A 27,581-nucleotide genomic window follows, 5' to 3' on the forward strand; every position below is an offset into this window, starting at 1 on the left:
TCAAACTCATGTATTTTCATAACTAGATATTAGGAATTAAATTCAATCTTTTCAGATTGAAAATCTAACCTAGATCTTTAGCTTTCCAGTCCTATCTTTTCTGAGCTTCAGTTTATCTATTTATGAAATAAACATAACTATGTTTAGTATGGCTACTGTGAGCTGACTCATTTATTTTAATCCTAATGGTGAATAAATAACTCTCCAAGTGTCAATTAGGCTTTAAGAAGGTACATTTACTTCTTCAGGACATTAAAGGACTATGGATCAGTAATTTAGTAATTGATGTACTGGTGAACCAAAGCATTTTAATGACGCAACCAAAGTGAAAAAATTCTACCTAAGGAGATATTTACTGACAACATATTGATTGAGTGCTTGTAAATAATCGTAAATATATTGTTGATAATTAAATGTTTTACATGGAAACGACTATAAATTGGAATTGTTGCGTATTGCTTTTCATAGTAGATACCTGTAGTATCACAAAATGAATTTTTATAATGGGATAAAGAATGATGTCTAGGGAATAATGTGTTCTTTTTTAAAAAGAAACTAATTGCATCATACATGCTAAAATATTTATTAAATATAATAATTACTTGTCATATTTCTATGGATAACTTCTTAAATTCTGGTTCACTTTCAACACTTGCCTAGTCTGTTCTCAAGGAGAAATTCCCAGTCTCCCTGTGGTAGGCATATCAGAATCATACAGAATGGGCAAAAGAAGGTTTAGAGATGTTGAGCACGTTAAACACAGAATTTATTCTTGTCTTATTATTTATTATATTATTTTCCATACAAATAACTGTAAACCTACTTTTGCCCCACCCTGTATAAAGACCTTTTCAAATTGCACAAACACATTTATAGACACCATATACACGCACACACACACATTTTCCCCTCTTTGAGATCTGTGTACACTTTTCTAAGGAAGTGCCTCATTCCATCTTTCAGAAACAATGATATAGCAGACTATTGTGTTTGATATGAACATGTGATAGTCCTTACTTGCATTAGAGAAACTGCACTGAAGCAGAAAAAAACCCCAAGAATTACTGATTTTGAAAGATGACTGCAAAACTTCTTGACTATTTCAAAACAACCAGAAATGATTAGAGACAATCATTCATACATGTCTCTTCCTCCCCTCTCTCTAGTTATCTAGCTACTTAGCTATCTTTCTTATTTATGTACATACGTACGTACATATGTATGTATGTATATATGTATGTTTGTATGTATGTCAACTCACTTGACCAGGTTTCTATAATGAGTTTTCAAATCTGTACCCTCTTGAAACTTTTGATGTTCTTACTTTCTCCCAACTCTTGGAAGATGACCTCCACTGATATTCTGTAGAGAACGTAGAAGGCAGATTAAAATTTACACTTATTTTTACCTCTCAATTTATACCCCTCAACGAGACTAATTTTTTTTAACCTCTATTTACACAGAGGAGCTGTCTTTCTTCCTGTCTGAGGCCAACCTTCCATCAGTAAACTTAGCAACCAATCCGCTCCCTTTCAGATACTTAAACTCTTGTCTTTTAAGTCTTCAACATCATCTTATAAACTGTATATTTCTATGAAAAGATTATTTAACTCCTGCTTATTAGAATAAAAACAAAAAGAGAAAAGCCTTTCCTTTTACTCCCTATGATCTCTGATTCCCATTACTACCCATTCTCTCTCCCTTTTTCATAGTCATTTTTCAAAATTTGTCTCCATTTCCACACCCCTCAGTCACATTGGGAAGACCTATTTGCACCCATATTGTTGAGTGCTTATGGGCAGAACACATCATAATCTTTACATTGCTGAACCAAATGGACAGAATTTAATGTTCATCTGTTTAGTCCTCAGGACAACATTTGACGGTGATGATTGCTCCCTCTATCATAAACACTCTTTTCTTTGGATTTCATGACATGATATAAGCCTCTTTCTCAGTTCTTTTTTCCAGCTTATGTTGACAATCCTTTGTAAATGGGCATTTTACCTTTTCTTGTTCAAGATCCTCTGCCCAGGCAATGCCATTCATGTCTATTACTTCCAGGGTTTCCATCTACGTACAGATTTACACATTTATAGTTCAAGTTGAGCTCAGGAGTCAAGACTGATTTATGGAACAACGTAATTGTAATTTCTATTAGATGACTTAACAATATCTTAACTTTAACATGGCCAAGACCATATTCATGATATTGAACTCTAACCAGTCCTCTTCCAATGTCTCTTCCCTCATTAATATTTTTCTGCTTAGTCTTAAAATATGATGTCCTCATTATCTTTCTCAGTTTTATGCCCCCCACCTTGTCTGTACTATTTATTTAACCTCTTAGGAATCCTAGTATTCTTTCACTTCTTTACTATTTATAGATCTCATCACTGCTTTTCTGGACTCCTTAAGAGTCTGCCTGAAATCTATCTTTTGTCTTCTCCAATCTCCCTATTGCAGCAAAAGTAATCTTTCTGTAGAGGAAATATGAACTATCCCCTGCCACAGATTAAAGGTTTTCAATAGATTTGCACTGCTCTTAGGAAAAAGATAAAAATTTTAACAGAGTCTAGACATCTTTAGCTAGATTATGTCAAACCTATTTCATCATATTCATACTGAACCATTTTTCTTTTTCAACATTCTTTCCTAATGCATGTTCTTAGTACATGCTGTTCCCACTGTCTGGATTGACCTTCCCAAAAACTCTTCAAGTGAAAATTTGATCAAACTTTATAATATAATAAATATAATAATATACTATACTATTATATAATAAATATAATATCTTCAAGTAATACACACACAGAGCTTTTAAGTCTTTCTAAAGACTGCACAAAATTTTAAGCAACAGTTATTTTTGTCACCTTCAAATTTTCAGTAGATAGTAGATACTCAGTATGTGTTTATTGGTTATCATGGTACTCCAATAAATTTAATCATTTTCCCTTGAGGTATTTTGAGAATTTTCCTTTTCTTTCCTATAATAATCAATATATATTTGATCTTGAAATTTAGATTACATTCAATTAAAAAGTGATCCTTAGAGCTTGCCATACTGATATTTCTAGAACTTAGTATCTTTCATTATTTTAGTAGTTTTGTCTCTGCCACTACAAAAGTGACAAAAACAGTATTATTAGTTTAGTTTCTATATTGTCATTCTTAGTCTTATCTTTCAGTCTCTTCCCAGAAACCACATGCCATCTCTTCCAGCTCTCTCCCCACAAGCTGCCTCTAACCCTACAGCCATGCCCATTCACATAATGGTATTATTTTAATGTCTTTCCAGGAACAGTTTAGTTTTCACTGGTCTCCAAACTCTAGCCTTTTTTTCCCAGCATATATATATATATTTATATATATAAAATTTTATATTTTATATAAAATATATTTTATAATAATTATTATATAATAAAGCATATAATTATTATAAAATATAATATAAATATAAATTATAATAATTATTATATAATAATTATATAATAATATAGCATATAATGTATATATATAAATTTTACTTTTTTTGTATTTTTATTTGAGTTCATGACATTTTCCCCCAGAGCGCATATATATATATATATATATCCCCCATATATATATATATGGGGACATTTTCCCCCAGCATATATATATTTATATATACTTATATATATATTTTATATATATAAAATTTTATATATTTTATATATATAAAATTTTATATATTTTATATAAAATATAATAATATAGCATATAATATATATAAATTTTACTTTTTTTGTATTTTCATTTGAGTTCATGACATTTTCCCCCAGAGCATACCATTATCCTTCCATTTTTTTAAATTTTAGTATCTCTCATATAGAACTTATCCTGTAAATGTCGTTTTATCTTCTCAATTATAAACATCTTAAGACAGGAGATTTATTTTCATAGTCTTCTCTCTCCCTAAATATTTTTCACACTGCTTTGTCCACAGTAGATTTCCAAAAAATTGTTTGTCAACTTTCTGGCTCTTTGCTATGTGTTAAGAAAAATAGGTGTTTTGATACAACCCTAACATTTGGCAGAAAAGGAATAGAGTTCAGGCTGTCTGTATACTGCCTAAAAGTCTTTATTATTATGAAGTCATTGACCCCATGAATTTTTTCTTTATCAAACTGTCAGCCAGGTCCTCTGATTTCAGTGGTCTAGGTCTTAATGTTTTCAGCTCACATATGTGGGAGATACCTCCACATGTTAGCTGCACAACCCTGGACCAGAGATGTTACTACCCCCTTGTACTGAGGACAGATCTGAGAATCAGAGAAGGTAAATAACTTGCCTATGGTTATAGGTGAGTGAATTGTGGAATTGACCATGCCTATCATGCAGGACTTGCTAAATTTGATAAACTTTTTTGCTTTCATGGTTTCTTTATAATCTTTCTCCTAACTACTTAATCAGGATTTATTCATTGCTCCATTAGTTTTTATATTGGTTTGTGTGTGCTTTTTAAATCTTACCCTTATTTTTCTGACTTATGATTTGCCCTTAAGCAATACTTATACATAGAAGGAATAGTTAGGAGAAAGAGATGAACAGACATAGTGGTAGGTGTGCATGTGTATGAATGAGCATAGAAGGCATTATGGGCAGTTATAAAAATTCTAATAATTCTCACACTGAAAAATGTGGAAGCTATCAGGGAGTTTTAAGGAAAGTGTGGTATGATCTGACTTAACATTTTTCAATAATCACTTGATTACTCTGTTGAAAATAGATTATAGAAGGAAGAGCAGTGACATGGTGAATGCCTAAGAGGCTATGGAATTAGTCTGAAGCAAAGAAAGTGGTGGTTTTCACCAGTGAGTAGTGGTGGAGTGGTGAGAAGTGATCATATTTAGGATATATTTCAGGTTCACAGCCAAGTAAATTTGTTGATGCAGAGGTCTAAAGTATAATAGAGTAAAGAGGAGTCAGGGATAACTCAAAGGTTTTAGACTGAGTAACCTGAAGACTGAAGTTGTCGTAAGCTGTGACAGGAAAGGCTGTGGGCAGGGCAGTTTGTGAACTGGTGGTGAAACCAGAATTCCATTTTGAACATGTTATTTAAGGGTACCAATTAGACATCTAATACAAACATTGAGTAGTAGAAGAAATATAAATCTGCAGTCCAGGTGAGAGGTCTAGGCTGAAAATTCAAATTTGAAAAGTGGTCTGCTTATAGATAATAATTAAATGTGTTGAGACTGGAAGAAAATATTGGGTATAATTTCTTTTGTTTTCTCTCCCTCTAATCCCTCCTAACCTGTCTTCTCACTTTTTAGCTCTTGGAGAGCAAGAACTCTGTGTTCTATATTTTGTGTATTTCCTACAATGCCAGCCACACATCAGGCCCTGACAAATGCTTCCTGAATGCCAAGTAGAAAGCAAGCTACAAGTTATTTATAAATTGAAATAGTTCAGGCATTATCCTGCAGTACTAAAAGGGATTTGAAAATAACACCATTTCTGCAATTCCCAAGAGGGATTGATACCATCTTCAAAGAAAAGGATGATCAGAAAGAGCTTTTTAGTTATTAGAGACTTTTTCAACTTTTTGAGAAGTCATCTTATGGCTGCTTGTGCACAGAGCATATAGAAGCAATCTCTGCCAAAAATACCCAAAGTGCAAATCCATGTTTCAATAAAATGCAAACCAAGGATAATGACTAGAATTGAGTGAAATTTTCATTAGAGTAAAATTTTTAGTCATTTTAGAATTCATTTAAGATTGCTATTAAAGATGTTTTATAGCTCCACGGGCCAGGGTGGGGGGATTTAAGTGATCTATAGAGGAGAGAGAACTAGCTTCCAGAAACAGTTTGTCAATAGGAGAAGTGACTCTGCACTGGCTGTGCTCCAAGTGATTGTATGAAGCATTAAGTGAAATATAACTTGAGTTACATGCAGATGACCTTGACTGGGAGCTTCTACAGTCACTCTCCTTGCTCCCTTGATACCAGTGACTCTTCTAAGGGGCTCACTTGTTTGTTTTTTAATTAGGGAAATCTTTATTTATTTTAAAGCCTGTTTCTATAACATAATCGAGTTGCAAATAAAAATTCAGAATTATTATGACTTAAAACAATTGAAATCTGAAGTATCCAAACAGCAGGCAAGAGTAAACCCATGATTATCTTTAAAGGTGTGGCTCTATTTCTAAATATGCATTTTGATAATAGTATGTGAATTTAAATCAATTCCTCTAATGGGGCTGGTACATTCAGTGCTAGATGTTTGTGAATATTTAAGATTCCAAATATAGTTTCGATGTTGTAATGAAAGATGTTGCTTTTTCTTTTAAATATTAAGGTTAACCTTTGTATTATGCCATGAAGGTACTCAACATTCTTGAAGTACAAAGAGGGGTTACTTTCTCTATTTTATTAACTATGTTCTAGACTATGATACATTTTTAGTATTCTCTTTCATGTGTAGTACATTTCTCTGTTTATAATTTCCAGAACATATACTATTATTTTATGAAATGAACATCCTAAATAAAAATGGCCAATTAATTCTTTTTTAAGATTTTATTTATTTATTTCTAGAGAGAAGGGAAGGGAGGGAGAAGGAGAGGGAGAGAAAAAGCAGTGTGTAGTTGCCTCTCACCTGCCCCCAGCTGGGGACCTGGCCTGCCACCTGGGCATGTGCCCTGACTGGGAATCAAACCAGAGATCCTTTGGTTCACAGGCTGGTACTCAATCCACTGAGCCACACCAGCCAGGGAAAAATGGCCAATCAATTTAAACACAATGCCTTAAGTTTATATCCATAGATATGTAAAGAATTTCATAGTTCACATGCTCTTCATTATTTATTTATTTTTTTATTGTGGCAGATTCTGGGGCAAGAGATTGACCAAACTGGTTGGGGGAAGGAGGGCCAGGAAGGCCTTTCTAGGACAAATGTCCAAAGGACCATTTATTTTAAGCAGTTATTTATATATTAGACATTGTTCCATGTCCTTTACGCACGATGTCTAATCTTCCCATAGCTCTTTGGAGGGTATGCTAAAAACTCCTTTTATAGATGAGACAATTGAGGTCCAAAGAAGTCAGGTACTTTGACCACGTTCATGTGGCTACAGAGTGACAGAGTCAGGATTATAACCTGATGTATTTGGCCTCAAAATACACCTGGTTATGTTGACTCCCTTCTCTTCTTTCCCGGTTCCCTCAGGCCTGAGGGCTGTGTTTGTGAGTTTCCAAGGCTGCCACTTCATCATTACTTTCTGCCACACATCTTGCCATTGCCACTGCCCCTGACAGCAGTGCTAGTGAAGGCACAGCAGGTGGTGGGACTGCCCTTGCTGCACCTGAGCCTGCGGCCAGGCTTGCCAGCCTTAGTGCGCCTACCTGGTGCTGTGGAGCTATGGGGCTCTCAGTGCAAGGCTGGAGGCAAGGGGGCCCCTACAGGCATTTCAATGGGTGAGAGTGACAGTGGAGAACACATGTGGGCATGCCTCCTTGGAAATGGGGCTAGCACTTCTGTGTCGCCTGCTGGCTAGTGGCTGCATGGTGGTGACACTGTTGTTGTCATGGCAGCCCCACAACTGGTATAGGAGTTTTCCATGCCATCTTGCTGGACAGCATCAAGCACGCTGCCTACTGGCCCCTCCTCGAGCATCCTGAGCCCTTCCAGGCGCTGCAGGTGCAGAACACAGAAGATTTGCTGGGCGCCCACATTATGGGCACTCATGCCGCCGTGCTACTGCTGGCCACAGCTGTCTGCAAGTGGGAGACAACACCTGTGGCCACGTGTCCAAACAATTGCTGCCACAGGGTTGCTGGAGCTATGAGTACATGGGGCCCCACCCCACTTCATGTCTGTGGGTCCCAGGTCAGACACCTTGTGTATATGACAGCTGTCAGCCAGGGCAGGCTGTGTTTTGGCAAGGATGGGGGAGAAGGTGCTAAAGGGGCGTGGGCTCTGATCCCTGGTGCCATGCTGCACTTCAAGGTGGACCTTGTGTGCCCCTTGTAGTGCATTCCTCTGCTCACATGCAAGTGCTTTACCTGGCTATGCCCGCGCCCTGTGGTGGTGTCTCCTACATCCCTCCTCCAGTGCATGCCCTGGGTAAGTGCGTTCAGCCACAGCTTCCAGCTCACAGTGCAGCAGGGCATTTCCAATGTGGAGGTGCTGGTGAAGCTCTTTGACCAGAGTTCTCTGTCTGACCTACACTAGCACCTCATTCCCCCGAGCTTCAAGGTACGTCACTGACAGCATTCTGACCAAAGCCATGCCCTGGCTCAGGGCTTTGCCAGAGCCGAGGTGGTATATAGGTACACCGCCATGCACCACCTGGAGATGCGTGGTGCACCCATGGGCATGCTAAAATTTCAGCACCACCTATGGTGCTGGCTTTTAGCCCAGGCCATGAAGCAGCTGATGGCCTGTGAATGGCCCTAGGGACCAAGAGAATCATGAGGTGGTCAGCTGATGAGATCCCTGGGGATCATGTAGAGGAACATATAACTTTACATTCAATTGCTCACAGAGCAGCCAGAGAGACAGTTTTTAAACTCAAGTCAAGTCCCTCCACAACTCAAATCTTCCCATGCAATCAATCACCCGACGTCACTCCCAGCAAAAGCAAAGTCCTTTCAGTGTTCTATGAGGCTCCATATGATCTGCTCCCATTACTTCTTTTGTTAATATATATTTTATTGATCATGTTATTACAATTGTCCCATTTTTTTTCTCCCCTTTATTCCCTTCTGCCCTGCACCACCACTCCTGCAGGATTCCCCCACACTTAGCTCATGTCCGTGGGTGATACATATAAGTTCTTCGGCTTCTGCATGTCCTACACTATTCTTAACCTCCCCTTGTCTATTTTGTACCTATCATTTATGCTTTTTATTCCTTGTACCTTTTCACCCATTCTCCCCACTACCCTCTTCTCTGATCTCCATTTCTGTGATTTTGTTCCTGTTGTAGTTGTTTGCTTAGTTTATTTTTGTTTTCTTTAGGTTCAGTTGTTGATAGTTGTGAGTTTGTTTTCATTTTACTGTTCATAGTTTTTAATCTTCTTTTTCTTAGATAAGTCCCTTTAACATTTCATATAATAAGGGCTTGGTGATGATGAACTCCTTTAACTTGCCCTTATCTGGGAAGTACTTTTTCTACCCTTCTACTCTAAATGATAGCTTTTCTGGATAGAGTGATCTTGGGTGTAGGTCCTTGTCTTTAATGACTTGGAATACTTCTTGCCAGCCCCTTCTTCCCTGCAAGGTTTCTTTTGAGAAATCAGCTGAGAGTCTTATGGGAACTCCTTTGTAGGTCACTGTCTCCTTTTCTCTTGCAGCTTTTAAGAATCTCTCCTTATCTCTAACCTTGGGTAATGTAATTATGGTGTGCCTTGGTGTGTGCTTCCTGGAGTCCAACTTCTTTGTGGCTCTCTGAGCTTCCTGGATCTCCTGGAAGTCTATTTCTTATGCCAGTTTGGGGAACTGCTCCTTCATTATTTTTTCAAATAAGTTTTCAATTTCTTGCTCTTCTTCTTCTTCTCCTGGCACCCTTATGATTTGTATGTTGGAACATTTAAAGTTGTACCAGAGATTCCTAAGCCTCTCCTCATTTTTTTGAACTTTTGTTTCTTCATTCTGTTCCGGTTGTATGTTCATCTCTTCCCTCTGCTCCCAATCGTTGATCTGAGTCCCAGTTTCCTTCCCTTTACTGTTGGTTTCCTGTATATTTTTCTTTATTTCACTTTGCATAGCCTTCATTTTTTCCTCCATTTTGCAACCATGCTCAACCAATTCAGTGAGCATCCATATTACCAGTGTTTTGAACTGTGCATCTGATAGGTTGATTATCTGTTCATGGCTTAGTTCTATTTTTGGAGCTTTGATCTGTTCTTTCATTTCAGTCATATTTCTTTGTCTCAATGCACCTGTTATGTTGGGAGGGGCAGAGCCTTGGGTGTTTGCTAGGCCTGGGCAACCCAGGTCACTGCTTTGTGATGCTGTAGGTGGAGGAGGGGTCTGAGAGAGAACAATGCCACTTCCTTGGCTCTCAGCCAACTTTCAGTCACCTCCCCTGCTACCCACAAGCAACTCAGGCCCTTCTAGTGCTGATTTCTGGGTGGGTGGTTTTGTGTACACTCTGGGATACAGTGGGTTTCTTCAACGAACTCCCCTGAGAGGCTGGTAGTTTCTCCTGCTGCCTCAACCCCCTCCAGATTTTTACAGCCAGAGGTTTTGAGGGTTTCTTTTCCCATGCTGGACATCGATTGTGTGCTCTGTCTCGCTCCCCAGCTGTTCCTCCCTGTTTATCCACACATAAATGTAGGACTGCCCAGTCTGCCAGCCACTGCCCCACCCACCTGATCCTCCAGCTGCTACATTGCTGCACATCCTCTCCACCCCAGCTGCCTGTCTCCACCCCTTCTACTTGTCTGGGTGAATGTTTCTTTTTTAACTCCTTGGTTGTCAGACTTCTATACGGTTTGATTTTCTGGCAGTTCTGGTTATTTTCTGTTTTTAAACTTGTTGTCCTTATTTTGGTTGTGTGAGGAGTCAAAGTTTATCTACCTACACCTCCATCTTGGCTGGAAGTCCCTCACATGTTCTTTAAAAGTTACTTAGGGAGATCCAAGATGGTGGAGGAGTAAGTAGAAGCTACACTAAATTCCTCCTAGTACTAATCTGTAATTACAACTAAATTGTAGAGAAACCATCTTGAATAATCAATGGAACAATAGCTGGAGGGAAACCTTGCAAACAAGGCCAGACAGGTGAAAGCACTAAACCACAATGAGATGGGTAGGGTGTACAGAGGGGGCATAAGAGGGCTGGCAAGGCTCGCATGGACAGCAGCTGAAGTTCCAGAGGAATATTTCAGTGGCGAGGGGTTCCAATTGAGACGTAAGTGGTCTAAACCCCAAGCTGGGCTCTGTAGCCTACAGCACCATAGCCAGAAAAGAACCCAGAGAGCATCCAGCTGTGAAAAGCAGCAGGATTTCTGTCTGCCAGGGAGAGATGGGTGGAGACCAGAAAGCTTCTTAAAGGGCTAATGCACAGAAATTCATTGGCAGTCAAATACCCTGGCCTCTGGCAAAGGGACGGCAGAGTGGGCCAGAGATATTTGAGGGGAGTCTGGGGTTCATGGCTGAGGGGAAAGAACTGAAGGAACAACCACTAGGATCCCTGTGCTGAGTCATTCCCTCTACTGCAGAAGCTATCTTTCTTAGGGAGAGCACTCCTCTCCAAGGGGCATCAGCCTGGGTGGGAGCTATAGCCTCACCGCAAGAATTACTCTGCCCCACCATGTGAAGCTTTAAACTAGGCTGCTGATTATAGCTTGAGGCTATGTCATTTATCAATTTAACAACTGAATCAGAAAACGCAAAGAAGCAGACAAAATGAAAGAATAAGAGAATGAAAGAACAAGAGAATTCTCTAGAAGAAGAACTAGATTAAATGGAGGCAAACAATTTATCAGATAGTTTAGAATAATGATTATAAGGATAATCAACAGCATGAAAAAAGACATAGAAACCATTAAAAAAGGATCAGTCAGAAATAAAGAATATAATATCTCAACAAATAATGCACTGGAAAGAATAAACACTAGGTTAGATGAAGAAGTGATCTGGAAGACAATGTAGAAAAAAAACACTAAGGCAAAGCAGCAAAAAGGAAAAGAATTTTAAAAAATGAGGAGAGCTTAAGATACATTTTGGACAACATGAAGTGTAACAACATCCACATCATGGGAATACCAGAAGGAGAAGAGAGCAAGCAAGGGATCAAAACTTATTTGAAGAAATAATAACTGAAAACTTCCTTAATCTGGTGAAAGAAAAAGACATACAAGTCCGGGAAGTTCAGAGAATCCCAAACATGTTGGACCCAAAGAGGCCTACATAGAGTCACATCATAATTAAAATGATAAAGTTTAAAGACAAGGACAGAATCCTAAAAGCCACAAGAGAAGAGCAGGTAGGTATATACAAGGGATCACCAATTAGACTGTCACTTGATATCTGAACAGAAACATTTCAGGCCAGAAGGGAGTAGCATGAAATATTTAAGGACATGAAAAAGAAGGACCTACAACATTTCTATCATTTAAAATCAAAGGAGAATTAAGAAGCTTCTCAGAGAAGAAAAAACTAAAGGAGTTTCTTAACACCAAACCAGCACTGCAATAAGTCTTAAAGGGCTTGCTGGAAGAAGAAATAAGGAGGAAGAAGAAAGAAGAAGAAAGAAGAAGAAGTAGAAGGAGAAGAAGGAGAAGAAGGAGGAGAAGGAGGAGAAGGAGGAGAAGGAGGAGAAGAAGGAGAAGGAGGAGAAAAAGGAGAAGAAGGAGAAGAAGGAGAAGAAGGAAAAGCCGAAGAAGAAGAAGAAGAAGAAGAAGGAGAAGAAGGAGGAGGAGGAGGAGGAAGAAGAAAGAAGAAGAAGAAGAAGAAGAAGAAAAGGAGAAGAAGAAGAAGAAGGAGGAGAAGAAGAAGAAGGAGGAGGAGAAGAAGGAGGAGGAGGAGGAGAAGGAAAGAAGGAGAAGAAGAAGAAGGAGGACATGAAGAAGGAGAAATAAGAAAGGAGAAAGGATTAAAAACAGAAGAAAATAATTTAACAATAAAATGGCAGTAAATATGTGTCTATCAATAATCACCTTAAATGCAAATGGCTTAAATGATCTAACCAAAACACACAAGGTAGCTGAATGGATAAGAAAACAACACATATAAATATGCTGCCTCCAAGATATCCATCTCAGATCAAAAGATATACACAGACTAAAAGTGAAGGGATGGAAAAGATATTTCATCAAAATGGAAAGGAAACAAAAGAAAGCTGGGGTAGCAATACATATATCTGACAAAATGGAATTTAAAACCAAGACTGTAGTAAGAGACAAAGGATACAACATAATGATAAAGGGAACAACCCAATAAGAAAATACATCTGTAGTAAATATTTACACACCCAATAGGAGCACCAAAATATGTGAGGCAAATCTTGGTGGACATAAGAGGAGAGATCAACAGAAATATAGTCATAGTCAAGGATTTTAACACTCCATTGATTTCAATGAATACTCTTCCAGACAGAAAATCAATAAGATGGTGGCCTTAAATAACACACTATATCAAATGGATTTAATTGGTATTTGCAGAGTATTTCATACTACAGCAGTAGAATATACCTTATTTCAAGTGGACATGGAATGTTTTTTTAGGACAGACCACATGTGAGGACACAAAGCAAGTCTCAGTAAATATAAGATTGAAATCATATCAAGCATCACCTCTGACCACAATGCTATGAAACTACTGGAAATCAATCACAAAAAGAACACTGAAAAACATGCAAAGACATAGACATTAAATAACAGGTTATTAAACAATAAATGGGCAAACAACAAGATCAAGGAAGAAAACAAAAGATACCTTGAAACAAATGAAAATGTGAACACAGCAATCGAAAATCTGTGGGGCACTGGGAAAGTAATCCTAAGAGGGAAATTCATAGCATTACAGTTGTATCTCAAAAAACAAGCAAAAGCTAAAATAAACAATCTAACTTCACACTTAAAGGAACTTGAAAGAGAACAACAGACAAGGCCCAAAGTGAGTAGAAGGAAGGAAATAATTAATTAATATCAGAGCAGAAATAAATAAAATAGAGTCTAAAAAAATGACACAAAAGATCAATGAATCCAAGAACTGGTTCTTTGAAAAGATAAACAAGATTGACAAACCTTTAACCAGAATCATCAAGAAAAAAAGAAGAAAGGACTCAAATAAATAAAATTAGAAATTAAAGAGGAGAAATAACAATGACACCAAAAAAATACAAAGAATTAAAAGAAAATATTACGAACAAAATATGACAACAAACTGGACTACCTGGATGAAATGGATTAATTTCAAGAAACATGCAATTTTCCAAAACTGGATAAGGAAGAATCAAAGAATCTGAATAGGCAGATTATACTTAATTAAATTGAAGCAGTAATATTAAAAAAAAAAATCTCCCAACAAACAAAACGCCTCAACCAAATGGCTTCACAGGTGAATTTTACCAAACATTTTGAGGAGAATTAACACCTCTCCTTCTCAAACTATTTGATAAAATTCAAGAGGAGGAAAGGCTTCCAAACTCATTTTACAAAGCCAGCATTATCCTAATATTGAAACCAGATAAAAACACTACAAAAAAAAGAAAATTATAGGCCAACATCCCTGATGAACATACACTAAAATACTCAGCAAAATATTAGCAAACCAAATACAGAAATGTATCAAAAGGATCATACACTATGATCAAGTGGGATTTTTTTTTCCAGGAATGCAAGGTTGGTACAACATTTGCAAATCAATAAACATGATCAACCACATAAACAAAATGAAGGATAAAAACCACAGGATTCTATCAATAGATATAGAAAAAGCATTTGATAAAATCCAGCCTCCATTTATAATCAAAACCTCAGCAAAGTGGGAATAGAGGGAACATACATAAACATAATAAAGTACATATATGACAAACACACTGCCAGCATCATACTCAACAGGCAAAAGCTGCAAGTGTTCCCCTTAAGATTGGAACAAGAGAGGGATGTCCTCTTTCACCTCTCTTATTCAACATAGTACTGGAAATCCTAGCCACAGCAATCAGACAGGAAAGAGAAATAAAAGGCATCCAAATTGGAAAGGGAGAAGTAAAAACTGTCATTATTTGCAGATGACATGATACTGTACATGGAGAACTCCAGAGTCCACCAAGAAACCACTAGAACTGATAAATGAATTCAGCAAAGTAGCAGGGTACAAAATTAATATCCAGAAATCAGTTGCATTTTATATACTAACAAACTAACAGAAAGGGAAGTTAAGTGAACAATCCCATTCACAATCGTTACTAGAAGAATAAAATATCTAGGAATAAACCTAACCAAAGATGTAAAAGACCTGTACTTGGAAAATTACAAGACACTGAAGAAAAAATGGAAGAAGATACAAATAAGTAGAAACGCATATAGTATTCAAGGATAGGAAGAATTAACATCATTAAAATATCCATACTACAGAAATCGATCTATAGATTCAACACAATTCCTATCAAGATTCCAATGAAATATTTCACTCAACTGGAATAAATATTTCAAAAATTTGTATGAAACCACAAAAGGCCCTGTAGAGCAACAGCAATTCTGAGAAAGAAGAACAAAGTTGGAGGAATCACACTACCTAATATCAAACTATATTATAAGTCTATAGTAATCAAAACAGCATGGTACAGGCATAAAAACAAACACATAGATCAATGGAACAGACTAGAATGCCCAGAAATAAACCCAAACCTTTATAGTCAATTAATATTTGACAGAGAAAGCAAGTGCAAACAATGGGCTGAAGATAGCCTATTTCATAAATGGTGTTAGGAAAATTAGACAGATACATGCAGAAAAATGAAACTAGACCACCTTCTTATACTACACACAAGAACAAATTCAAAATAGAATGAAGACTTAAATGTTAGATATGAAACCATAAAAATTGTAGAAGAAAATACAGGCAGCCAAATCTTGGACACTGCTCGTAGCAATATTTTATCCAATATGTCTCCTTAGGCAAGAGAAGAAAAAATAAACAAATGGGACTACATCAAACTGAAAAGATTTTGCACAGAAAAAAAAATCATCAACAAAATAAAAAGACAACACACAGAATGGGAGAACATATTCATCAATATATCTGATATGGGTTAATATCCAAAATTTATAAAGAACTTACCAAACTCAAAACCAAAAAGAAACCCAAACAACCCAATTAAAAAATGGGCAAAGGACCTGAATAAACATTTCTTCGAAGAGGATGTGCAGATGGCCAATGGACATTTGAAAAGATGCTTAACATCACTAATCACCAGAGAAATGGAAATTAAAACCACAATGAGATATAATTTCACAACTATCAGAATAGTTGTCATCAATAAATTAACAAACAACAAGTGCTGGCAAAGGTGTGGACCAAGGGGAGCCCTTCTGCACTGTTGGTTGGAATGCAGATTGGTGTAGCCACTGTGGGAAGCAGTCTAGAGATGACTAAAAATTATTAAAAATGGATCTGACTTCAGACCCAGTGATCCCACTTCTGGGAATATATCCAAAGGAGCCCAAAACACTAATCTGAAAAAAACATAAGCACCCTTGGCTTCATTGCAGCATTATTTACACTCGCCAAGATAATGAAGCAGTCCAAGTGTCCATAAGTAGATGAGTGGCTAAAACAACCATGGGACATTTACACAATGGGATGCTATGTGGCACTGAAAAAAAAGAACGTTTTATCTTTTGTGACAGTAGGGATGGACCTGGAGAAAATTATACTAAGTGAAATAAGCCATTCAGAGAAAGATAAATACCTTAATGATTTCACTCATATGTGGAACCTAATGAACTAACTAAACTAACATGGAAAATGGGGACAGACTCATAGATGGAGAGCAGGATGAGAGCTAGTGGGGGTAGTAAGAGGGTGGAGGGACTGAGCAAAAAGGAAAAAGGACTTATGTACATGGACAAGAGTGTGGTAACTGTGAGGGGTGGGTGGGGACCAGGTATAAGGGGTTAAATGGTAATGGAAAAATACAATAAAGATTAAATTTAAAAATAAAAGTTACTTATAATATCTTTATCCAAATTTGCACTCTCTTTAATGCCTGGAAGTTATCTTTCTCATTAATTTTGCCCTCAAACTATGACAAGAGATAGATGAAAATCTAGGTAATAGACGGCATTTCAACAGCCAACAGTGGATTTCAGGATTTATATATCCTCAAGTTATGAGATTTTTCTCATCATAGAACTAGTCTTTATATCACCTTGGCTTTGACTGATGTAGTAGTGTGTTAATTTATATCCTATAACCTACCATATCTTTTTTAATTCTACATATCTTTTCCTGACTTTTTATTTGTCTTTTTCTATAACTTCTCTTTAAACCTAAGAGCCATTCCTGGACAGCATCATTACCACTGGCAATATTCTGTGCTCTTTCACTTTGATTCAAGACTTGTTATTCACTACTTATCTGTGCTTGCCATCTATTAGACTAAGTACTTAATGATTCAAGTTCTTTATCTGATTGAATTGCTCCTTAGTGTTTGCAATATCTGCCAATTAAATATCACCTGCAAATTTAGGAAATTGCTCCTACAACCATTCACGAAGTAATTTGAATCTACATAATTTATGTTCTTTCACAGATCTCCTTCTCCTTCATCAGTGTTAAAATCTTCCCTTATCCGCAACAAATATTTTGGTCAATTTTTCTTTCTCTTCTACTTACTCATACTGCAGCGTGGTCTCCCACATCTATACTCCAGCTCCATTATATATAAATAATGGATAAGTCTCAAGTGGATTATTTTTAACAATCACCATTCAGACATAGAAACATACATATTTCTGACCACATGCACTTTTGAACTTCCTGTCTGACTATAGCTGACATACTCTTGGAAACTCAATCAGTCCGTTAATGCTTGTTTAGTCTAATTTAAGAATTAAAGTCTTAGTCAATGTCCAATTTAAAGTGCCTAAAATGGCCTCTTTACTTTTTACACATTTTCATCCCGCCTCCCTTGACAAAGTTACCTTTTCATTTCACAAGGTTTGTAAGCATTTATCACTGAGCAGGTGTTTGTTGGGGGAGAAGTTCTTTGATGAGTGAAGTTTTACTGGTGGTTATAGATATTTTCAAGGATGGTTTACAATAAGGGAAAGATATAATCAAAATATGTAACCATTTTTTTTGTAATCATGGGGCATATTTGATAGTCTTCAAGCATCCCACAGAGGACTCTCTTCATCCGCAAGCCTTGCTCCTTGTCCTCTGCCTTCTCCTGATCTCGGTGGGTGGCTTGCTCAAAATTTACACTTGAAACCTATATGACCCTATTAACCAATGTCAACTGAATAAGTTTAATACAATAAAAAAAATAATTTTAAGAAGAGAAAATACATATGCAGGGAAAAAAGAGGCAACATCTGGCATTTGTCCTATCTCTGTCTCCTCTAGACCAAGAGAATTATTCTAATCTTGACCTCTTAGGAAATGAGGATAAATGTTGTGACCCCCAAAACTTGTTCTGGTGGCACAGACAGGCCCAAGCGCATGGGTCTGTCTTTATGCTTGATGCCTTCCCAACTGCCCCTACCTTTGCTCCTTTCAGTGCAGATGGGATCCCCTAAACCCTTCTTCCAATGTGAGCTCTCTGCTCACTCTTGCGTCTTTGTCTATCCTGGTAGCAAAAGAAACATCACAGTCCTCCTTATCCAGCCTGGAGTGCAATAATTCAAGGCCTAAAATAACAATTTGGTGCATGATATTGATGTTAATCCAACACTATCACTTTTGTTCTTACAATGGAAATGAGAGGAATACCTACATTTCTTAAACTTTTTTTAAGCCATAGACAGCATTCACACACATATGCATGTTTATTCATTGTTCCTAGAAAATTCCATTAGGATGTTCTTCAGGTACCACAAAATCAGAATATCTTCAGCCAAACTCTGAACCACTGTTGCCTTTTTCCAGTCTTCCCTGTTTCTGTTTTCTCTATTTCTGTCATTGACTGTCCATCTGCTCATTTTCCTCTGATACGTTTATCACTGAATTTCAACACCCTCTTTCTCTTCTCTTCCAAATTATCAAGTTCTAGTAATTATAGTTTAGAATATTGTTTTCTCAAAAGCATACCTTTTTGTTAATCTCCTATTGTTATTGTTTTGGTTTAAACCCTCTTTTATTCCTCTCTAGAATGTTAAAAAAAGTCAGTCATCTTTTTTCTTTTTTACCCCAATGCATCCTTGCCCCTACCTCAGCTACTGTCCTTAAACATAACCTAAATCCCACTTTTTCTTACATAAAAACCTTTAAACCTTTTATAATCTTCGCTGTCTAAATGATGAAGTCCAAACTCTTTAGTGTGGCAAACAAGCTTACATAATTATCCTTATTCCTGCCTCTATCACTCCTACTCATCTTCAAGACCGAGCTCAAATTTCTTCCCTTCTGTGAAATCTTTTCAACTCTCCAGGCAGAGGCTGCCGCTCGTGCCTGGGTTGCCATGGCACCATGTACGTAGTAACCTATGGTATTTATAGCACTGCGTTTTAATTATTTATTTACACATTTGTCTTCCCTGTACACTATGAGATCTTTGAAGGCAAGAACAATGTCTTCCACTCCTTTGAATTTATGATGCTAGGCACATTGCCCAGAATGTTGTATGCATTCAAAAATGTGTGGGGAATAAATAGATGAATATAGGGCATTCTGTTTGGCATACAAAGTAAACACAACCTCGGCTTTCTGGCTTCCAAAAGAAGACTATGCAAAAAGGGCCTCTATATCATCATGCCTATACCTATACTTATACCTGTGCATAGACCTATGTCGATCTATCTATCTCATGTTTCAAAAGATTAGTTTGAAAAGAAGTGAAATAGGTGTTTTCAGAAGACAAGATTATCAGGAGAGGGAATGGTTTGAAAGACTCATGAAACAAAGCATGCGTTTAACTAGGGTTGAAAACTTGTGAAGATAAAAGTAAGGATAGCCAAGGCAGATTGAAGCGGAATGTGAGCTGCACAAAGTGTAAGTGGGAAGTGAGACACAGACTGTGGAAAATAATGCATGACTTTCTAAGGTGCTTAATTTTTTCTACATGTAAGAGAGAGGATTTTAAGAAAGAATTGGGTTTTGAGAAGTTTAGAGATGCAAATATTTTTATTAACTCCTCAAATCCTTCTTTATATTATCTTATTTTTTTCTTCTACTTATACCTATCCAAACTTTATATGAACTGTTTCTTGAATGTGTGGTCTTAAAAACCTGTGCTAAGCTGTTCAAAGTAGTATATGTTCTCACTGTAACATGACTGGGTTTATTAAAATGTCTTTCAAATAAAACTTACACTGAAATTCTGTTCTCCTATGAAATTCTGACCTCCTAAGGGAATTAAGCACTTGGACTCTGGATCCAAACTGCCTGGGTTCGAATCATAAATTCTGCACAATTTAGCTAAGTGACTATGGGCAAGTTCCATTATCTCTCTGTTTCAACATCTGCAATATTGGAATAATAGTAGTATCTACCTCATAGGGATGTTGTACATACTGAGAGCTAATAAATGCACAGCGTGTAGACTTTTAATCTGCAACAGTAAGCTCCATATAAGCACTAATAATTATTATTTGGTCTATTTCAAACCATGTTTTTTAATTTGCTGGGGTGCCTGTGTTAATTGTCAGTGCTGTCAAATATATTGCTAACTAAAATCTGAGTCTCTAATTCTAGCGATGTTCTATTTTTACTATGAACACAACATCTAAAATAGTTCAAAGTTATTTTACACAGAGCTGTAGCTTTTTCCTTATCAAATCACTAACCATTCATATTTCATGTACATACTTTTTGTACCTTAATTGTCCTATTCTACTACAATGGATTTCCTTTAAGATTTATATTGTCTATCAGTTTTCTCTTTTGAAACTCTAAGTTCATTTCTTTTACAGCACTACCTACTGGGGTCTTAGTATTTTCTTATGGATTTTATGACCTCTTCATGTAACAGTGAGGCAACAATGCTAACAATTCATCATATTTTTCCAAATATTTTCTAGCTTATTTTTATAATTTAATTATTTGTTTTTGGTTTGCTAGTGATTTAAATTTTTGTGTACAAGTAACCATAGTTAGTGTCCATGTAACATATACCATTATTTTTAAGCCTCTGAAAGATACTTGTATTTTGCCTGCCCAGCATCCATTCTCCCTGTCTTCTGGTAATAGCACTTTAACTCTTGGGGGATCAGCATTCCCCCATGTGTGTACACTGAGCTACTCCTATCCTCAGTTCTCAAGATGGGTACATGGTGCAGGCCTGGCTCTGGAAACACTGCACCCCATCCTGGCTACCTCAGAACCTGCATATACAAGTGAGGTTCTTTGTTGGAACTGTTAGTAAAAGAGAATCTATGTTGATGTTGGGATAGGTAAGAGGATGAAATATAAGTCTGGATTTGCTAAAAGTCACTTTGCTGACACAAAATGAGAGCCTGCCTGGGAACTGGGAAAACACAATGAAAAGCTGAGCTGAGATGAAGAGAACAGATATGAAGGCCTGAAGAAATGAGCCTGGATCTAATCCCCGGTTAGTTGTGAGCCATTACATTATCTTTTCACTGTATTGGACTCTCATTCTTGACCAAAGACATCTAATTATTTTAGCTTGGAGAGTATGGGAAGATTATTTTTTAGATAAAGAATACCTGAGTCTACTTTTAAGCAGTGAGAATAGAACAAAGATGTGAAAGATTGAGATAGAAGTAAAGGAAGATAGAGGGGCAATTTATATTTCACTCCATACTAAAGAGCCTAATATGTATTTCTCCACCCCTGATTCCTTACCTGAACTCCACACTCATATCAAATTACTTATTTCATTTCCTGTTTGGATAGCTCCAAGGAAGTATATCCATAGTAGTTAAGAGAATGGGCTCTGACATAAAGCTTTGGAATAGCACTTGGTTATTTTAAAATGTTAACTATTATTATTACTCATTTCCAAAATATTAGTTTTGATTCCATACCTTCCACCCAAATATTCCTTCCTTAGTTCTCCTTATGCTAGTAAATAGCCCTGTTCTCACTTCAACTGTAGTGAAATTGGAATGACTGATATTGTGAGCTATGTGGATTATAAAGCTTAAAGTTATAGGAGCAAAAGCCCAAATCTAGTATTGCAATAAAGATGGAAACTTTTTTTAGATAAGGCTAAACTCAGTAGGCTATCGTAGGTTGATTGATTTTGTTAAAGACCAGTGAGATCCCTTGAAAGATTTTAATGAGAGGAATGTCATCATCTAATGTATGCAATAAAAGATCACTTGACTGCTATTCATTCTTTCATGTAAAAATATTTTTGGCATAGTGAGGTTTCAGTGGTAAATCAAATGTATAAACTCTTTGCTCCAACTACACTTATCTTTTATTAGGGGAAGGCAGAAGAACAAGTAAATACATAGCAAGATGGTGATAGGGAGAACAACAAAACGGGATAAGAGGATAGGTAGCACAGAGGGTAGTTGTTTGAATTGGGTGGTCGTGGAAGTCCTCTCTAATAATAACTTTCAGCAGAGACTGGCAAAATAATGAGCTGAAAGAAAAGATACCTGTGAGAAAAGTATTCTGAGAAGATGATTCAGGCAGTTCAGAAGGCCAAGTTCAGCAAGTGGGGGAAGAACGAGGAGGACTGTGGGCTTAAAGCATGGTGAGTGAGGGAAAAACAGAGATCACAAGAGATTTAGCAGAGCAGAGTATGTAGATAACTTTAAGGATGGTTTTTACTCTGAGTTGGATGGAAAGGCTATCAAATGGCTTTCTGCAAAAGAGTGACTAGATCATTCAGCTGCTGTGTCAAAGCATATTGAAGGCAGTCAAAAGGAGAAAGAGGGAAGATAATCGGAAACCAATAGCTTCAATCCCAGTGAGAGGTGTCCATGGTTACAAGTAAGATAGTGAGTGGAGCTGGGGAAGATGGGAGCAAAGGAAGTCTTTTTCTGCTTCTGTGGATGAAAAGATAAAATACAGAGCCTTAGGTAGGAAGATATCACTGGCTTTGCTCTTCCTCATCTAATTTATAAGCAAAACCTGTTTCTCTTTACTCTTTCCCATCTAATCAGCTAGCAGATTCTGTCAGTTTGCCTTCAAAATGTATGTTGAACACATACTTTTTAAAATACATAATCTGGGTTATTTTACCAATCTATCAGGATTAGCAGATAAGAGGAGGCTGTTTGCCTTCTCTGAAACACATTCCCGAACTCATTTTTTGGTTAATCTTCACAATAACTTAATGCCATGGATGTGGACAGTGCTACTCAAAGAGGTTAAAAATTCCACTATGCTCACATGGCTTGTAAATGCATTACGGGTATCCACAACTAATGTTCTGTTATAATCCAAAGCCTTTGTATTGTCTTTAAGGATAGAAAATATGTGGAAGGATTGTGAGGTTGAAGAGTAAGAAAACACTATACTATCATAGTCTTTGCAGTAGGCTACGAGTTTTAACAACTAAAAATGAGAAGGGTGTTAAAGATGGAGAGTGACTAGAAATGGAAACTTAAAAAGTATGGGAAATATTTGGAACAGCCATTGTAAAGATGAAAATAAAGAATCAATATCTAATTAAATAAAGGACACCAGAGAATCAGTGAAGACTCTATTGATCATAGTAGCTACTATGGTATAGACATGAATTCAATCAGCCAAGTGCCATGACCTTCTATAGCAGTAACTCATTATCCATATGCAGGATCACAGTTAGACTGGAGATGAACAAAGGTGGCACAGAAAAAGATCAAGAGCTTCATGATGCCTTGAAAAAACATATCATTATTTTGAGTTTCCATAGAGTAAAAATTTACTTCTTTTACCTTCATGATGTATTAGAGACCATGAAATTTTGCCTGTTTTCTCAGATACTTTGATCATTTCTTAAATGGTATCTTTCTTAGATCTTCATCATAAAATCAGCCTAATAATCTTCTTACTGTATGTTTTATTTTTGGCAATCTCATGTTATCAGGCATTTTGTTTTTAGGAAAGATTACTTATAGGAACTGAGAATATAGAAATTTACTTCCTAGCAAGCTACCTGTATTAGTTTCTCCCTAGAAAAGTCTTCTAATATCTAATGTATGATTACCCCAGTTTGAAAGCTGATGACTTTAAAGAATGCTACATACGAAATGGAAGAGACTTTGCTATATATTTAGTTTCGAATAGATTCCATGTGTATATTTAGGCAATCATTTGTTCTCTCTGGTTATATTTTCCTCTCTAAAAATTATGTATGTACTAAAATTCTGATACCTAGTTTTAATGGGGAGCCTCTTTAATGAAGTCACCCAATTCTGAAGCCTTAGTACCACCCCTGAAAATCACTGTGGAACAATCAAACAAACTCAGAAACTTCCCATGTTTTCTCTTGGACTCTTTTTTTTTAATGTTATAGTCTCTCCATAATCATCATTGTCACAGTGACTCTGAGAAAATTTTTTTCAGTTTTGGCTTTAACCTCAGGAAGACAGGCAATTAATCTTGTAATTTTAGAAATCTCATTGTCATGGATAGAGGTATTCATTGACACTATTTACTGTTATTTAAAATATATTTAGATTCATAAAAAGTTTACTCTAATAAAAATATGGAACAAAATTAACTGTACTGGAACTCGGTGTTAATATTATTAAGCCATTTCAATAGTGTTATTTTGCTTTACGGCAGTTAATAAACCTGATAAATTTTTAATATAATGAATCTTTTGGATAACCTAAATTACTTTGTGATATTTTACTTTATTACTTGTACAATTTAATCAATATTTTAAATTGCTGAAAATCGAAACTTCCATCCCTAGTGGTACTAGAATTTTACATACCCCAGCATCTTGTCAGTCCATCTGTAATGTTGCCTATGCTTTCCTTTTGAAAATGTCATCTTTCCTTGGCTTTCACGACACCATATCCTCTCACTTTTGTCCCAAATAATAGTTGGAAGTGAGCTTTCCACTAATATATTTGTACTCCTCACTTTATCAGTATGGAAGCGTTAAGAGGTCTAACTGAAATATTCTGTGAGCTTCAACTTGATAGGGCAAAGAAAAAAGGATAGAAAAAATATTTGTAGAAATAATTGTCAAAATTTATACAATTTTATAAAATGTAACAGAAGCTCACTGAACCCCCTAGCAGGATTAAATACAAAGAAAACCGTATTTGGACACAACATAATTAAACATCAAGAAAGAAAAGTAAATTATAAAAAAGGCCCCCTCCCTACTAAAACAAAAACAAAAAACAAAAAACAAACCTCCAGAAAAACAAAGATACAAATAATGGTCAACTTTTCATCAGAAATAATATTTGGCAGAAGACAATAGAATGACATCTTTAAGGAGATAAATATTGAAAAAAAGACACTTTTATGTGTGGTAATGGATATTAACTAGACTTGGTGATAATTTTTTAATATATACATATAGAAAATTATTATTTTATACACCTGAAACAAATATAATGTTATATATCAATTATATTTCAATTTTTTAAATTATTATTGTATACAAATTGTTTTGTTTTTTTTGCAATTTTAAAATATGATAGTTTTATTATTATTTAAATATTTTTTAAAATATATTTATTTATTTTTTCAAGTACATTTGTCTCTGCCTTCCCCGCACCTGAATAAATTTATTTGATTTTTAAAAGTAAAGGTTGTTTTTGATTTAAAATCACTAGCCTTGGTTTTAGAAAAAATAAGGTTTTATCTACAATTTTCCCCTGAGACAATTTAAAAGTATGAATAAAAGTGTATTTTGATTATAAGTGGCTATCTTCTGAGACTCTCAGCACTCTTGTTAGGTGTTAATCAAAACCAGCAATGCTCCTATTTGAAAACACAAAGACAAAAAGTACCAAAAAAAAAAATCTGTCAATTTGGAGTTGTATATAGAGCAAAAACATTATTAATAAATGAAAGTATATAAAGACATTTTAGGTAAACAAAAGTTAGGAGTATATGACACTTGTAGGACTGTACTTCAAGACATTCTTCAGGTTGAAATAAATGATAACAAGTAGAATTTTGCAAAAGCAGACAACAATAAAGAGCCCCAGAACTAGCAGATAAGTGGTCAGACATCAGAAAATGTTCCCCCCACCCTTTATACCTTTGGAAGACAACTGATTGTTTAAATAAAAGACTATGACATTTTACTGTGGAGTTCATAAAATATAAATATATGACCACAATAGCACAAAGGATAAGGTGGTATAAATTGATTTATATTGCTATAAGTTTATTACTTTTTACAATGTGAAGTGATATAATATTAGCCTATATAGAACATGATAAGTCAAAAATGCATATTGTATCCTCTAGACTAACTATAGACAAATAAAACTACAAAGAAATGTAGCTAAAAAAGCCAAAAAAGAAAATAATATCAAACACTAAAAACACTTAATTAACCCAAAGGAAGGCAAAAAAGAAGGAACACAGGAAAAAATTAGGACACATTTAAATCAAATGGTAAATTACAGACCTAAATCTATTTAATAATTATTCAGGAAAGCATAACAATTAAAGTGTGTATAAACTAATTTTAAAAACTTCAAAAAAATGAAGCAAACCTGACAGGAATGTAGACTAAAAACTAGAGAAGTTTCAACACCTCTCCAAGAATTGAAAGAACAGAGACAAAAATATAAGTAAAAATTAATTTACCTTATTTATATATTTATATACTAAAAATAAAAGATTAGTTCTTAATGATCAGGATTTTATTTATTTTGCAAATAACAGTGAGGTTTTTAAAGAAAACAATGACATGACTTGTTTTTGTAAACTGCATTGTGACTTCATCATGTATCATATACTGACAAAATGTTTAGAGTATAATTTTGGCAAAAGTAAGTATCCATGTTCTAGATACTTTTCTATCATAGGAAATATTCTAAAACATAGCGTTATTAACTTTTCTTTCCATAAAGTTCATAAAATGGCATTGCCTAAGACTTTGGCATTCAGCACCACCACTTAATGCTTTGTCTTGCACTTATTTTTATATTTAATTAGCTTCCAGGGGTTATAGTTCAAACTTTAGATACATGATAAATAAGTAAATAAATAAATAGTAAATAAATAAATAAATAAATACTTACCTTAAAGACTAGTTCTCCCACTAAGCCATTCCATGTGCCATCTTCCTGTGGACTTCCATACTTGTGATCCGGAGCAACATAAATTTCATAGTTAAAACCCAGGTAGTTAGATAAGGCATCCAAAACATCAATGGAGAAGCCCTGATATTTTTTCGGCTTACCGAGGACATTTTCAGAGACCATTACAAAAGGTTCTTCCTGCAAGGAAATAAGAGAAATCCTTGATGTCAATCTATATTGCTCCTTAAAAGCAAAGATTAATTCTTCAAAGGGTTTTGCTTATAGCCTAAAAATTTCTTTTGCTTTTTGAGAGAATTAACTTAGAAGCATAACTTGTGTGTTGTTAATGAAGCATATTATTAAACAGTATTTAATCACTCAATTTCTTGTCAGCTTTCATTTAATTACAAACATGCACCAATTAATGACATGCATACATTCTGAGAAATGTGTCTTTGGGCGATTTTGTTATCGTTCAAACATCGTAGAGTACATTTACACAAACCTAGAAGGTATAGTCTATTACACTCCTAGGCTGTATTATATAACCTATTGCTCCTAGACTATAAGCCCCTCCAGTAAGTTATTATACAAAACAACACAAAATTAAATCAAGCACAAGAAAATATTACACGATCAACACACTTAATAAATACAAGATGTACGAGGCTGCTGCAGGTACAATGTAGCATACTGTTTAAATACACTGTAAAATAAAAATAAAAGTATACTACAGTAAGTACATAAACCAGTAACAGTTTTTTTATTACCACTATCAAGTGTTATGTACTGTGCATAATTGTACATGCTAT

The 27,581-nt window shown here is 35.7% G+C and overlaps 1 protein-coding gene across 1 annotated transcript in view; it reads right to left on the reverse strand.

Moving 5' to 3' along the window:
• GRID2 (glutamate ionotropic receptor delta type subunit 2) overlaps positions 1-27,581 on the reverse strand; it is a 1,366,516-nt gene that overhangs the window by 321,136 nt on the left and 1,017,799 nt on the right. Inside the window, exon 10 of the mRNA XM_054591733.1 lies at positions 26,770-26,967. Coding sequence (XP_054447708.1) covers positions 26,770-26,967 — 198 coding nt within the window. The remainder of the gene's footprint in view (positions 1-26,769; positions 26,968-27,581) is intronic.

Source organism: Pteronotus mesoamericanus, unplaced genomic scaffold, assembly GCF_021234165.1.
Source record: "Pteronotus mesoamericanus isolate MK-2021 breed Mesoamerican mustached bat unplaced genomic scaffold, CSHL_Meso_final scaffold_232, whole genome shotgun sequence".
Taxonomy (NCBI): Eukaryota; Metazoa; Chordata; class Mammalia; order Chiroptera; family Mormoopidae; genus Pteronotus; species Pteronotus mesoamericanus.